General features: G+C 46.8%; 1 protein-coding gene across 1 annotated transcript; it reads right to left on the bottom strand.

The window, feature by feature from the left end:
- Nucleotides 1-476: 476 nt before the first annotated feature.
- On the bottom strand, nt 477-3,674 carry LOC119336686 (actin-2). The gene is made up of 5 exons (XM_037608762.1): nt 3,488-3,674; nt 2,054-2,127; nt 1,555-1,948; nt 810-1,423; nt 477-722 (listed from the first exon to the last, which is right to left on the bottom strand). The coding sequence occupies exons 2-5, from the start codon at nt 2,111-2,113 to the stop codon at nt 657-659; spliced, it is 1,134 nt and encodes a 377-aa protein (XP_037464659.1). The 5' UTR covers nt 2,114-2,127; nt 3,488-3,674; the 3' UTR covers nt 477-656.
- Nucleotides 3,675-16,494: the final 12,820 nt, after the last annotated feature.

Genomic DNA, 16,494 nt, shown 5'->3' with positions numbered 1-16,494 from the left:
AATCCCATCCCCAAGTGGATTGGAGGGGATTTGCAGGGATTTTGGCCTGTAGGGGATTAATTCCCCCTCAACCGAACAAGCCCTAACGGTTCCCTATAAGGGCTCGGTTGGTTGCATAGGCACCATACCCAAGGTAGCAAAGCCCCATCGGAGGAAATTTCCATTACAAGTGGGATCCCTTCCAACACACGGGGGAAATTTCTGTTGGCTGATGGCACCAAATCACCCTCCAGAAAAACCGGGGCATAATTCAATCGTGGTTTCCACACCCAGGGAAACGGCGGGGATCACCCCGGGATCCCTTGCTACCAAATGAGGCCTAAGTATATGCTCAACTTCCGTCCAGCAAAAAAGTGTGATTATACTCAACAAAAAGGAGGATCGTTGTTGCAAGCAAACTACACCGAGCTCCCAGCAGCTGGCCAAAGCCTGATCGAAGTGGGACGCAATACGGGCCATTGCCAAGCAAAGCCATATAGAGAAATAGCGATGAAGTTGCAGAATCCAATAATAAATCCATCAAATCAGACTACACACATAATAGAGTAGATACACCCATAGACAGGCCATCGGCCCAACATTTGTCCAACAAAACCACCACCTAATAATGCTACTAGACAAGGGTATGCATGGAGAATAGGTCTGACGACAACTGTCTAGAAGCACTTCCTGTGGACGATAGCTGGGCCAGACTCTTCGTACTCTGCCCTGGAGATCCACATCTGCACAAGAAATGGACATGTCAGAAACTTTCAAATAGTAGCATGAGTCAAGAACCAATAACCATTGAGGCAAAATTTCGCCGTTACCTGCTGGAATGTGCTCAGAGATGCAAGGATAGACCCTCCAATCCAGACACTGTACTTCCTCTCCGGTGGAGCGACGACCTTGATCTTCATGCTGCTTGGGGCAAGCGCTGTGATCTCCTTGCTCATACGGTCGGCGATGCCAGGGAACATGGTAGACCCACCACTGAGGACAATGTTACCGTACAGGTCCTTCCTGATATCCACGTCGCACTTCATGATGGAATTGTAGGTCGTCTCATGGATGCCAGGAGCTTCCATGCCGATGATGGAAGGCTGGAAGAGGACCTCTGGGCATCTGAAGCGCTCTGCGCCTATGGTGATCACTTGCCCATCAGGCAGCTCGTAGCTCTTCTCAACTGATGAGCTGCTCTTCGCAGTCTCAAGCTCCTGTTCGTAGTCAAGGGCAACATATGCAAGCTTCTCCTTGATGTCACGGACAATTTCCCGCTCGGCAGTGGTTGTGAAAGAGTAACCCCTCTCAGTGAGGATCTTCATGAGGGAATCAGTGAGATCCCTACCAGCAAGATCAAGACGTAGGATAGCATGTGGAAGGGCATAACCTTCATAGATTGGGACTGTGTGACTGACACCATCTCCAGAATCCAAGACAATACCTATTGACAAGAACAAAATTGCAATGATCAACAATCACAGAGCATAAATCCAGTTTGTTCCTACTCGATGAACATAACATAGCAGCAAAAGAGAATATGCACATAAATACAGTTGTTCTTTGTTCACTTACCAGTGGTACGCCCACTAGCATATAGGGAAAGGACGGCCTGAATAGCGACATACATAGCAGGAACGCTGAATGTCTCAAACATGATCTGTGTCATCTTCTCCCTGTTGGCCTTAGGGTTAAGAGGAGCCTCTGTAAGAAGAACAGGGTGCTCTTCAGGTGCTACACGGAGCTCATTGTAGAAGGTGTGATGCCAAATCTTCTCCATGTCATCCCAGTTGCTTACGATTCCGTGCTCAATGGGGTATTTCAAAGTCAGGATACCCCTCTTGGATTGGGCCTCATCACCAACATAAGCATCCTTCTGCCCCATCCCTACCATAACACCAGTGTGGCGTGGACGGCCAACAATACTAGGGAAAACTGCACGTGGAGCATCGTCTCCGGCGAAACCAGCCTATGAAAGATGAAAACCAATAGCCCTTATTAATTTTAAGATCAAAATATGACAGCCCCCAATAAGAAATTATGTTATAGAATGTGACCAAGTAATCACAATTACCTTGACCATTCCAGTTCCATTGTCGCAGACAAGGGGCTGAATGTCCTCTGCGTCAGCCATTTACGTTAACTGATCTGCATATAATAAAACATCTTATTCAAACAGGGCCTTGAAAAACTGCCAACTAATACAGATTAAACTGACGATACAAAGAAAGAAGAGCTGTTCTTCCTACGCGAACATGAGTTACAAGGACAGCAATATATTTCTCTTGAGTATTAACCAGTTAATATAGCCAAATACATTTCACTGATAATTGGAAAAAAAAACACTGAGATGCATTTACAGCAGTTACTGAGGTTACTGACTGAAATGACAGAGATTATTCAAACAAGGGTATTTAGTTGTACATCAAAAGGCGCTAGTATTATAATAGAATAACACATATCAACTCGACGATTCCAACAGTATACATCATTCAAGAAAATTTAAATTCCTAACAAATGCTTGTCTGAACTCTGAAGCACCAACAGAACAATCAGATTTGATCTCTTAGGTAGTAGCCTAGTAGGTTAACGCATGTTACTGATACATGTGTATTTTCAATCAATTTTGGTACATGCATTGGTGGCTAAAACGACTGCAACAGATACTGCACAATTTATGATTTGTCTGACTGGTTGATACAAAGCATTGGTCATTTTCTGACGAGGCAGGAGAACCTTAAGGCATATGGTCGTCAACATTCATGCTCTTTTTCTCCCTTTTTGAAAGAAAAAAAAAAACAGACTCCTATGACTAGGGAATTTCAAATACAAAACATGTTATTTTTGCCACTTTAAGGTGCCATGTCACACAATGACACCATCGATCTGCTTGTTTCTTTTGTGAACTACTACTCCATAAACTATTTTCAGGTGGAGGCACCAGATAACATCCGCCAATCACACACACAGACACACCGCCACCACTACCACCACCACATACACACGCACACAGAAACGTGAACACAAAAGTACAAAACAAATACTCAGATTTTTCCACTAGCCGTTACAGATGAACCGTCTAGACAATTTCGTGAGGACTACGAGCAAACCGACTTCGAACCTGCGAAATTCTCGGCCAGATCTGCAATTCTCAGAAAAAAAACAGTACGCCAACTTCGCACCCTGGTAGCGCAGCACACGGCAATCAACAGATCTACTGCGAGACTACTCCGTCGCCGCCTCAACGAATAAGACTGGCAATGGATCCCGAAGCATCAGCATCTGCCGTGCAACCCTTGATCCGACTGATCGGATCCAGCATCCGACAGAAAAAACACGAGCCGAAACAACGGGCGAAACGCACGCCCGCAACCGCCACGCGGCTAAGCTACCACCCCAACGACTTCTCGATCTCCAACATGCTTCGGTAGGGAAAGGGGATAAAAAACAGCACTAGAAGCGACTAGAAGGCGGACCGGGACTCCAGAGAGGGCAGACGGACGCTCACCTGAAGCGAGAAGACCGGGGGAAGGCGGCGGCGGAGGAAGCGAAGAGCGTAGGCGAATGGTGGGTGGGGAGAGGGGGGGAGGAGGAGGGCGAGATATAGGTGCGGTGCGAGGGCGTGGGAGCGGCGAGGGTGGTGGCCGTTGACGGTGGGAATGAGATGTAAAGGAGGCCGGTGCCGCACTGGAAAGTTGGGCAAGGACGGACTCGAGGGAGAGGGAGAACGCCCCGCTGTCTACGCGGCCGTGCCAGCGGGGAATATTTCGCACGTCTCGGCCATCCAAGAAAATCACCTTTTTCTTTTCTTTTTCGGTTAAATACTTACGTGCACAATGTAATGTTGGGTTGTACACAGAAGGCATTATGCTATGACACGTGCTGTACAATTTATATGCCAAAAAAATTAAGAAAAATACTCAAAGAGGCATCTTAGAACATCTCCAGCGGAGGATGCAAAATAGGACAGCCAAAAGAAATTAGCTTTGCTAAAGCACATCTAGATGTGCCATCAGAGCATCTACAACCGGATATGTCAAATATGGCCCCTCAAACACAAGCAGACGCGCCCCGAGGGATCCGCGAGCAGTAACCGGGCACGTCTCAAATTTCACTTGTTGCATCTGAACATCTCATACTAGTTTCTTAAATCCATACAATGACATGCAAACAAAATAACCTACGTACTATGTTAATCACCTAGCTACTCATCGTCGGAGATGTCCACGATCTCCATGCCTGGCTCTGGCGGGATTGGCAGCAGCTGCAGCTCTGGCTCCTCCGGCTGCTCCGCTCTGGCCTCCTCCGCCTCTATCTCCGCGTCAAGTTCGGCGAAGAGCGCGTCGGACTCCGCCTGCTTCCGCCGGAGGAACGCCCGGTTGACCTCCACATAGGCCTCATCCTGAATGGACTCTAGGATGGCATGCTGCTCCGCCATCTCGTCAAACTGGGCGATAGCGAACTCCGCCTCCGCGTACTCCATGTTGAAGCCCAGTAGCTGATGCTCCGGCTCCTCCACCTCCATGGGGGCCAGCTCCTCCTCCTCCTCTTTTCCCGGCTGCTCCTACTTCCCCTCCGGCTCCCGCGAGTCCGGAGACAGCCCGACAACGACGCAGGCTGCACGGGCGACATGTCTTGCCCGAATCTTTTGCTGGATCTCGGCGCGGCTCTCCGGCGTGAGCATTGCGTGGTAGGTGATCTTACTCCAGACCATAGCGGAGCGCCGGAGCGGGAGAGGGAGGAGGTGGATGGGTTTGGAATGGCGGCGCGGAGAGGGAGGAGGTGGATGGACTAGGGTTGCGGGACTCCGACCGGGTTAAATAGGCGGATTTTCTCTCGGGCTGCGAGCCGGAGCGGCGCCACACGGCGTTCACACCGCAACGACGGAGGAGACATCCGTCGTACCGCTTGATTTCCGGGCGAGTCCGGCTAGGACCCCTTCGTCAGTCCTATGTGGTGTGCGTACACGGGCGCGCCCGGGCACCCCCATATTCGCCCCATATTTGGGCTCGATATGAGGGGTTCCGGTCAGTCCGGGTGTTTGAGGCTCGTTTGAGGGGGCGTCTGGACCACAAAAACGTGACCGGTTAGTGACCGGGCGGTCCGCTCAGGCATATGAGGCGGGTTTGGGACGTGACTGTAGATGCTCTAAGTATTGCACATATAAGTCCTATATCATTGATCTTACGTGAAGATTCGTGTAGATATTTTCTTTTTCTTTTCCTTTTCCTTTTTATGTTGGCTTGTGTCACTTAGATGTACAATAACTAAGACACATCTAGATGTGCCCTAGACAAACCCGAAATCAGTTTAACCTATATAAACGCACGAACACACATCTTACCCTTACGAGAACTCCAAGAGACTAAGACGCCACATCATTTTGAGATTGATGTCACCATAGGTGTCTTAGTTGTCGATGGAAACGTCATAGATGATGTAAAACAGGGCACCCAAATAAACATGTTTGCGTATTTTTGACATTACTACCAAATGTTCAAAGTTAAACATGAGTTCCAACTTAAAGTATGAAAATAAACAGTATTACGATGGACGCACTACTCGTCATAACTACTGTTAAGCCCGAGGTTGTCCTGGTCAATATCATCGGACTCAACATAGTCGTTGGACTCTACCTTGATCACCCCTGAGGGGCTTGCCTCGTTCTTTTTCTTGATCACTGCTACTTATAGAATACATTGAGATTTTCCTCGAAGAGGAGGGGTGAAACAGTACAGTAGAGATAAGTCACCCGGTGAGAATCAAGGTTATCGAACCAACGGGAGAACCACGCAAGTTCCCTTCTTCACCACCTACACACTCAAAAGTAAATACTAGCACCCAACGCGGGCAAAGAGGGTCGTCAATCCCCTTTAACTTGTTATTTGCAAGGATTAATTCTGGTAGTGATAGATAGATAAAAAGAAAAGTAAAATAAAAAGTGTAAAATTGCAGCACGGTATTTTTAGTTTTTATAATATGATAAAAATAGACACAGGGGTCATAATTTTCACTATAGGCTTCTCTCTCGAACACATAGCATATGATGGGTCAACAAATTACTGTTGGACAATTGATAGAAAAGTGCATAGTTATGAGATATTCATGGCAATGATCATTTAAAGACATCACCTCCATGACAAGTAGAGCAACTCTTGTCTGCATCTACTACTGTTACTCCACCAATCGACCGTGATCCAACAATGAATCCATGGTATTAAGTTCATGACAAATAAAGTAACGCTTTTAAGCAAGATGACATGATGTAGATAAAGTAAACTCAAGCAATATGATTAAACCCTGTTGTTTTACCCTTAACTAGCAAACATGCTCGTGCTTTGCAACGGGAGAGAAAAAAGCATTACAAGCTAGCCAAATAAGTATGACTCTATACCCTGACATTTGAATGCCATCTATTTTAACACAGTGACTCGCCATGTTGCCACTTATCTTTCCTCCCACCCTCGTTGATGTTCGAGACGCGATGTCCACATGATCGCAATGTACTCGACATGGTAAATCCAAGGCAATGAGCTTGCCACTGCATGACACACTTTTAAAACTTTAAAAACAAATCTCATCGATTACAAAGTCACAATTTTTCTAAGTTTTTTTAATGTTTTATAAAATTTCATGGACATTTTTGTCAGATTCACAAATTTATTTTGAAATACACGATTGTTTTTTTTAAATCATGAACATGGTTTTATTTCCCCACATTCTTTCCAAATTGTGGATTTTTTATAATTTGCAAACAATTATGTAAAATCACTAATATTTTTTGAAACTACGAAAATTTTATGATTTCTCACAAATTTTTGAATTCACAAACATTTTATGATTTCTCCAACATGTTTTCAAAATTCGTGAAGTTTGGAATTTAGAAATCTTGAATTAATTTAAAGAAGGAAAAAAGGAAAAAGGAAATGAGAAAAGATAAGAAAAAAGACAAAATAAAAAAACAGGGGCGTCACGCCCTGCGGGCCTCCAGAGTGGAAATAAACGGCTTTACACACTGCACTGCTTCTGCATCTATGATATATATAGGGTATTACGTCTATAAAAGGATTGAGCACGGCGACGACGACTTTGAAATGAGAAGGGGGTCGTTCTTTGACTTATAGATGGCATTGGTGGGTAATTTTTGTCAACTTATAAGGTAAACTAAATGACGCACGACTATAAGCAATAGGTGTTTTATTATTAGGGAAAGATAGAAACAATACAATACATGCCTCGCTACCCCTTCTGTCATTGGGTGAGGGCACCGCAAGATTGAACTCATTACAAAGCACCTTTCCGGCTGAAGATAAATCAATCTAGTTGGTTAAATCAAACGGATAGATCGGAGAGAAATACAAAGCTATAACAATCATGCATAATAAAGTTCAGAAAAGATTCATTGAATAATCTAATCATAAACCCACAATTCATCGAATCCTAACAAACACACCAAAAAAGAAGATTACATCGGATAAAACTTCAAGAAGATTGAGGAGAACATTGTATTGAAGATCAAAGAGAGGGAAGAATTCATCTAGCTACTGGCTATGAACCCGTAGGTCTGTGGTGAACTACTCACGCATCATCGAAAGGCAACAAGGATGATGTAGAAGCCCTCCATGATCGATTCTTCCTCTAGCAGAGTATCGAAAAAGGCCTGCAGGTGGGATCGCGGAAGAACACAAGATTGTGGCGGCGGAAAAGGCCTGCAGATGGCTCTCTGTTGGTTTGAGGATATATGTGAATTTAAAGAGGTGGAATTAGGTCAAACAGAGCTACATGGGGCCCACAAGCTCAGGGGGTGCGCCCTATGAGCTCGTGGCTCTCCCATAAGTATTCCGCCCTCCTCCCGAACCTTTTAGGGTCCCTTTTGGTCCAGAAAAATTCACTGTAAAGTATCATCATGTTTGGACTTTGTTTTTTATTGATTTTTCTGAAAAGCCAAAAAACAGGAACTGGCATTGCACTGGGTTAATAGGTTAGTCGCAAAAAATGATATAAAATAGCATAAAATGATATAAAATTACATAATAGCATGAAACAATCAAAAATTATAGATACATTGGAGACGTATCAATCACCCTCTCCTTCTTGCACTCCTAGTTCCTCCCGACGAAGAATTTGTGGTCTGACTCCACGAGGTGTAGTCTTCATTCTCCTCTTTGCAGGACACAAACCGCACATCGGGAGCGAGGAACTTCGCCTCCTTGACGCCCGAAACATCAGCATGGACTAACCAATATATTTATGAAGGAAAAAAATAGACAGTACAATGCGCCGACCAACCAGGATACAAAATAAAGATACATTGCAAAAAAATTGAGAATATACCATCGGCCTCTGCAATACAAGATCTACATATCCATATTATTAATTAGTAGAACATTGCCAAGCAAAGCTAAGCACTGAGGCCGAACAAATCGACGAATGAAATATCAAATAAAGAAAAAAAACGAGGTCATCCACATAAGACACGCCTTACGGCAGCATCTCAAATCTTACAAGAAAACCTGGAAGCTATATGGTAGCAGACAAATGATGCATCACTCCAATGTAACGGCTTCAAGAAGGAATCACTGCTCTCTTCTTCCTTCGATTGTATGCCACACATCAGAGAATGAAAAGTACACTGGACCAACGGTAAAAGAAAGGGCCACCAGCAAACACCTTCCCCATATCCTTCATTAAAGACCGCAATAACTAATCACCCGTTGAGACGAGATCTAGAAGTTGCTGAAGAAGTGTCCGTTGAAGCACCACCCGCGCAAAACAAGCTTGCAATCCATCATCACGGGTTCAGGGGGTGGAGAAACTGTACCATGCTATAGGCTAACACAGAAGAAGATATCGAAGTCGTCGAACCAATGGCCAACTAATTGCTTTCCTTAAAGGACACACCAATAGTGTAGATCTGAAGAGAGCCATTAGATATAAGAACACAAACTCTCACGGACTCCTCGCTCACACCGGATCGGATGTTATGAGGGCGTACGCCATCAACTGATGAACAATGTAAACAAACCTGTAGAACCATAGCAGTTACTCAAATAGTTGAGTTAACATTTTCAACATAGAACTCTCACTGACGTGAAACACGTGGGCTCTCAAATATGTGTTACTCGATAACCGTAATTCTCATGTTCAAATCGAACATATGTTTTCCTTTGGTTTGATTTTATACTCAAGGTACAAATTTGTATACTCTTTAATGGAATTTTGTTAACATTTATGAGGCGTATTTTTCGGAAAAATAAAACATCTATGAGGCGTACTACTCCATCCGTCCGTGAATAAGTGTACATCTAGTTTTTGTTCTAAATCAAAATTTTGAAACTGTGACCAACTTTACAGAAAAAAATAGCAACATTTATGACACTAAATTAGTATCACTAGATTCGTTTTGAAATGTAATTTCATAATGTACCAATTTGATGTCATCTATACTATTACTCTTTTTTATGAAATTGGTCAAAATTTTAAAACTTTGACTTAGAATAAAAGTTAGATTTACACTTATTCACCGACGAAGGAAGTACGTCCTTATGCGATGAATGAACAATGTAAACGAACCTGTGGAACCATAGCAGTTCTGCTGTCAAGCCGTCACCGGTAGCCATTTGCGAAGGAGCCCATCAATGGTCACACACTTTCCAAATTGCATCTATTCATGGTTGTCGTACTACGGCTTTGAGTTGTCATGGCGCCTTTTGTGCTGGTTGGTCAGGTGCTCGTGACCCGTAGGATTGGGAAAGGAGAAGAAAAAACGAGGTGGCGACTGGCGGGGGTGGGGAGGACGGTGGCGCGGGACCGGACCAAGAGTGGGTGGGCGGCACGGCAGCTGGCTTTTATCATCCGCCCACCTTCGTTTTAGCTTTACGGCAACGCCTCCACGATGCCAACATCTTCCAACGTCGTTATGCGGGCACATGCTTTGGAGCGTCCCTCTCCTGCAACCGTCGCCATTTTTGTAAGCTCCGTTTCTCTGTGAAGCCGGTTTGGTTTCCTGTCGTCGTTGGGGGGCTTCGCACTTTCCACGGCGGCCAGGCCACGGCCAGGGCAGGCGCAGCGCGACCGCTCGGCGCATCAACGCATGCTAAAGATTCCTCCTACGGCGCCCGAGGCCATGCCCGTGCCCAATTGTTTCGTCGTGGACTTCACGGCTTGACTCGTGCATGTGGTGGCTGGGTGGCTGTGTTCTCGGCACGAAATGCACGCAGGTATACAGATGTGACTCTCCGCTAGGTGCCGAGCACTACGACGCTGCCTTTGGACGGCCCGTAGTTCGCACTAGCAGCCAGGATCACGTGTACGTCATACCCCATTGCCATCCATCGGTACCACGGCCCACGGGTACCAGTGAACAACTCCGGATCAGTAGCTCTGCCTCTGCACACCCTCGTGGCTGTTGGGCACGGCGAAGCACCAGCCAAGATCCGTGACGCTTGTCCAGACCAATCCGGCCGAGTATTCTGCATACCATATATATTCAAGAGCGCGGTCGCTACAACTCTCAGAGTGTCACCAGCAATGGTGTTGGTACCCTTCCCCTATCGCCTCGTCACCCGAGCTCTCCTGGTGCTCATACTAGCAGCTCTTGTATCTTCGAATGCCGGGCCAAAGATCACCCGGCAGTTCGTCCTCCCGGCTAGGGGACACCTCGGCAACGAAAGAGTCACAGCCCACGAGCAAAGGACGGCTCCCGCCGGCCGGACATCGCCTGAGCCGCCGTGCTGTGGTCGCGATTACGACCGGCACAGAGCTCTGGTGCCACCGTTTAGGCTTCTTGGACTGAGGACACCCGTCGTTACTCCGCCCCCACCACAGCAGGGCAGGCGGCGGTCCAGCAAGGGGCCGCCGCACTTTCCTCCACCACCGCCACCGCCTCCGCCTTCATCGCCACCGCAACTGTAGTAGGCTCGTAGCTGCATTAGCGGGGCAGGGCATCGGTTGTCCATTTCCCTGCATGGAGCTTTGGCTTGTTCATGATAGACAATCAAGGCTGCTTTGCGTACTAACAGTTCTTTGGTTAGGTGTTTCCGATCAGCAATGGAAGTTCAGGGATCGTCCTTGTCGACCTCTTGACCTTGTACTACACTTTTCTTTAAAAAACTGGGCAAAAGATTTGTCGCATGTATTAATTAAGGAGAGAGTAGAGTGTTTGTGTTACAAGACCGAATACAAATTTGTTACTCTCCTCGAATAATGGTCCCTAGCTTTTTGGCGCCCGCGGCAACCCAAAGTGAAGCCTCAAGTTTGATGTTGTTAAGCAAGTTCGTTAGCGGAGAGGACTTGCTGCGAAATATTCTTACGTTTCTTTCATTTCAAATAGACCAAGAAATGAGCATGATAAGGGACGCACGAGCCTTACGATTTGAGGCGCTTTTGTCGGAACGGTTAATCCATCAATCTTTGACCGAGGGCTCAAGATGCAATGAGGAAGTGTCGATGTGCTCGAGGTGTAGCCACTCATCGCCCAAATTCCAAAGAGGAAGAGTGAATCTACACTTGTAGTGTAGAAAATGTGAGCTCCAGATTCTTGCTCTCTCTTGCAAAGGGGGCAAATAGTGCAATTTGGCCAACCCCGCTTAGCCAATCTGTCGGCCATCCAAATCCTTTCTTAAATTGCTAGCCACGCAAAGAACTTGACTTTAGGCGGTACCCAAGCATTCCACGCCGCGTGCAGCATCCGTGAGAAGGTAGTCCCCATGAATTGTGTCAAGTACGTCGTGGCCGTCGAGTATTAACTGTTCTCTGTGTGCTTCCAAACAATATCATCTTTGGCATGCTCTTCGAGGTTGAACCCATGGAGAAGAGTCCACATGTTTATTTGCCTTATGTACTCAATGGTGAAGCTTATGGAGATTTTAATCTTCGAAATCCAAGCTTTTTGTGGAGCGCGTCCTTGACCTTCCAATTCTTCCTCGTGGATGCCGCAAAAATAAGAGGTGCGATATCCTTTGGTTTCTGATCTTGCACCCATGGCGCCTCCCAAAAGGGTGTCTTCGCCCATCCAACTGTGATAATTATGGAGGCGTAGAAGAGATTGAAGTCCATCTTGTAGCACGGGTTTCCCATGCCAACCCACATTCTTGAAGGCACCTTCCGTTCAAACCAAGACCATCTTAATCTAAGGGCTCTCGCGAATTTTGTTGTGTTTATCACTCCAAGGCCACCCCTCTCGAAAGCCCGACAAACCATGTCCCAATTATTTTTTTAGCACCAGTTTTCTTATTCGTACTGGACCAAAGGAAGGCATGCTCAAGTTAAATGTGTGTCTGAGTTATTCATCAATGGCTCAGAAAGATAGGATGAGAATCTTATTAGGCATCTATTTTATCCCCATGATGATGAGGAAATTTTGAAGTTGCGTATTCAGACTCAAGGTGAGGGAGATTTTATTGCTTGGCACTATGAGAAAAACAGGTATTTTTCAATGTTAAAAGTGGATATAGGCTGGCGCTGAACCTAAATGACTCTAAGATTGAGTTAGGGAGTTCCAGTGGTGGTATAAATGGAGAAAGGAGGCTATGGAATATTATTTTAAAGGCTAAGGTCCCTTAGTAAATCAGAATTTTTGCATGGCGTGCTGCTACACACAGTTTGGCGGTTCAAGTTAACATAGTTAAACACCACCAAACTACCATTTGTTTGTGCTCGATTTGTAGTATCCAAGATGAATGTGTGTTTCATGTTTTGGTGAGATGTCCCAAGGCTCGTGCGCTCCGTATGGCGGTAAGGGGCGTTTGGAATTTACCAGGTGAAGAGTTTTCAAATTTTCCGGGCCGGAGTGGTTAGTTATTTTATTGGATCAAGTAACGTCGCCGGTGTGTGAGCAAATTATATTCGTGTTTTGGAGGGCATTTCAACTAAGGAATGATTTGATTTTTGGCAAGTGAAAGGAAACTATCTCTACATCTGTGAGTTTTATTCAAAACTATTGGGCGTCCTTCTCGTCCTGTCAATCTAATATGAAGATGGAGATTAGCAACAAATGTAAGCAGAGGGTGGATGATTGAAATTTTACTAATGATGTGCAAGAGAATCTTGTGACTTGGCGGTCTCCTACTACAAAGTTCATTAAGATTAATGTTGACGCAAGTTATGTGGAGGCCATGAGTGCTGCGGGTGTGGGTGTGGTGGCCAGGAACCATAAAGGAGAAGTTATCATTTAGTCGTGGGATTATATTGGGGTGTGCAGTAGTGTGGATGAAGCGGAACTTAGAGTGACCCTTGTGGGGTTGTACGTCGGTATTACTCCGCACAAACCCATCATTTTAGAAATTGATTGTTCTTTTTTTGCCTCTTTTCTTGAAAATGATCTTCGGGCCAGGTCTCCTCTAGTTGATCTAAAGATGGAAGCATTGTGTATTTCCAAGATGATGATAAATTGCAAGATATCCAAGATTAATAGAAGGGCCAATAGGGTGGCGCACGAGATTGCAAAGTTCAGTTTTGTTAATAGGTCCGATGGTGTGCTTCTTAATAGTGTTTCTCTCTCCATGGCTAAAGTTGTAACTGATGATTGTATGAGTGTTTTAAGTTATTGGTGGGGTTTAAAAAAAGTTTATTTGTGTTGTGGAGGATGCTTGGGGGGACCACCAATGGGGTGATGTACTAGACCACCTATGGGGAGAGGGGAGATTTGACTAGGGTATTACGCCCAATAGCGGTGATGTTGTTGCCCTCCCAAGGAGTGAGTTTGGCCGCCACTTTGTCCTCCAATAATATGATATCCACCTTTTTTTAAGTTGCCACCCGAAGAGGGGCAATCCCAAGTACCTCATCAGAAAGGAGGTTTTGCCGCCGGTAAGCTTTGGAGGATACGCTCAAGGTTGATGTGTGCACATTCAATCAGAACCACCGAGCTCTTGTTTAAGTTGGTGTGGAGGCCCATGAACTCAGAGTAGCCTTTGAGGATGCCGAAGAGGTTATCAATATCTCTCTTGATGGGTGTTATCGATACTGAAACCGACAGACCTCAGGTAGGGGGTCCCGTGCTGTGGATCTCAGATCTATGGGTAACATGAGAGGAAGGAGACAATATTTACCCAGGTTTGGGGCCTCTCGAAGAGGTAATACTCTACGTCATGCTTTGATTGTATTGAAGATGGTGTATCGAGTACAAGCTTGATTTACCTTGAGATCGTATGTTGTGTTCTAACCCTAGGGCTAGCTGGTTGTAATTGTGATTGTGGTCTCTTCAGACTAATCCTATCAGCTTATATAGACATTAGGGGTACCTAGGGTTACACATGGTCGGTTGCCAATCTAGGGATACGCATGCTGCCGGGCCGACACAAGTCTTGAGTGCACGCCAAGTCTTTGGCGAAGTCCATCTTGATCATGCCGGAGTGTGAAGCTTCCAGAGTCTTTCCTTATGCAAACGGTGGGCCGTATGCTCGGCTCTTGGACTATGGGCCAACTAGGTTGGTACCCCCTAGTCCTAGACACCATTAGTAGCCCCTGAACTGGTCTTTGATGCCGAGGACCACAAATTACCTCGGACATATGAGTTCGGCCTTGGAGTTTTCAGCTTGACAGAATGATAGGTGAGTTCCTCCTTTACCAATCTTGAGTACGACCTTGCCCCCCCCCCCATGCCCCGTTATTTTCCTTTTATTAAAATAACCTTCCCTCGATCGTCGAGCCATCTTAGGAATAGGTCGCTTTATGGTTAGGCGTCAAAGCGTCGCTTTCTTTCTTATATTTAATGGCTATCCATCCCAAAGTTGCGGCAAAGCGCATCTCAACTTTCCCGTTCTTCGACCCAACAAAGAGAGTCACCCCCAAAATCCAACTTTGAGAGCTTTAGAAATGGCGAACAACGCGGGCTCCTCCAAGCGCCCCATGGTCCCCTTAAAGGTGACTGGGGAAGCTGCTCCATCACCCGCCTTCAGCTCGACCGGCTCACAACCCAAGGTTATTTGCCGGATCCAGACCTAACCTCCACCCGCCCAGGCTTAATATGGCAGGCAGGTGCACGCCGACCGCCACCCCCTCATGGGGACGAGCAAGTATGCTTTGTTCCCTTTCTCCTCCGTGGCCTAGGATTTCCTACCCTTCCTTCCCCTGGGGGGCTGCTCGAGTTCTATGGGATCCAACTCCATCACTTGACTCCCAATTCGATTCTACACATCACAGGATTCGTTGCCCTTTGCGAAATGTATCTCGCATGCGCGTCACACGTTGGGTTGTGGAGGAAATATTTTTGCATGTGCCCTATTCCTGAGGGAAACTACACGAAGTGGGCATGGCGGACGTCTACCAAATAGTCGGGAATGGCTACCCCACATGCACCCCTCGAGAGGATGTCAATACGTGGGCGTCTGGTTCTATATGGACGTGTTGGGGAACGTTGCAGAAAATTAAAATTTTTCCTACGGTTTCACCAAGATCCATCTATGAGTTCATCTAAGCAACGAGTCAAGGGAGAGAGTTTGCATCTACATACCACTTGTAGATCACGATCGGAAGCTTGCCAAGGGGATGGTGATGATGGAGTCGTACTCGAACGTGATTCAGATCACCGATGTCCAAGTGCTGAACGGACAGCACCTCCGCGTTCAATACACGTACGGGACGGGAGACGTCTCCTCCGTCTTGATCCAGCAAGGAGGAAGGAGAGGTTGAGGAAGGCAGCTCCAACGGCAGCACGACGGCGTGGTGTAGTTGGTGCAGCAGTACTCCGACAGAGCTTCGCCAAGCACGTACGGAGGAGGAGAGGTGTTGGGGAGGGGAGGGGCTGCGCCTTGAGTTGTGGTGTATTGCAGCCCTCCCCTCACCCCTCTATATATCGGGGAAGGGGCAAGGGGGGCCGGCCCTCTAGGGAAAACCCTAGGGGGGCGGCAGCCAAGGGGTGGGGGGCTTGCCCCCCAAGCAAGGGGGGTGCGCCCCCTTTAGGGTTTCCCCCCCAACCCTAGGCGCATGGGCCCAAGGGGGGGGGTGCCAAGCCCACTAGGGGCTGGCTGCTATCCCTACGCAGCCCAAGTGGCCCCTCGGGAGGGGTGGTCCCTCCCGGTGGACCCCCGGAACCTTTCCGGTGGTCCCGGTACAATACCGGTATGACCCCAAAACTTTCCGGTGCCCGTTTAACAACTTCCCATATATAAAACTTTACCTCCGGACCATTTCGGAACTCCTCGTGACGTCCGGGATCTCATCCGGGACTCCGAACAACATTCGGTAATCACATACTTGTCTTCCTGATAACCCTAGCGTCACCGAACCTTAAGTGTGTAGACCCTACGGGTTCGGGAGACATGCAGACATGACCGAGACTCTCCAGTCAATAACCAACAGCGGGATCTGGATACCCATGTTGGCTCCCACATGCTCCTCGATGAAGTCATCGGATGAACCACGATGTCGAGGATTCGATCAAACCCCGTATACAATTCCCTTTGTCAATCGGTACGTTACTTGCCCGAGACTCGATCGTCGGTATCCCAATACCTTGTTCAGTCTCGTTACTGGCAAGTCACTTTACTCGTACCGTAATGCATGATCCCGTGG

The sequence above is a fragment of the Triticum dicoccoides genome, chromosome 1B, assembly GCF_002162155.2.
Source record: "Triticum dicoccoides isolate Atlit2015 ecotype Zavitan chromosome 1B, WEW_v2.0, whole genome shotgun sequence".
NCBI classification, from domain to species: domain Eukaryota; kingdom Viridiplantae; phylum Streptophyta; class Magnoliopsida; order Poales; family Poaceae; genus Triticum; species Triticum dicoccoides.
The sequence above is the reverse complement of the archived record's forward strand: the minus strand, read 5'-3'. Positions and strand labels throughout refer to the sequence as shown.

Coding starts and splice junctions, on each gene's coding strand:
- LOC119336686 (XM_037608762.1), bottom strand. CDS start 2,113: ATGGCTGACGCAGAGGACATTCAGCCCCTTGTCTGCGACAATGGAACT. Junction 1,949..2,053: donor ATGGAACTGGAATGGTCAAG/GTAATTGTGATT, acceptor CATCTTTCATAG/GCTGGTTTCGCCGGAGACGA. Junction 723..809: donor CTCTGAGCACATTCCAGCAG/GTAACGGCGAAA, acceptor TTTCTTGTGCAG/ATGTGGATCTCCAGGGCAGA.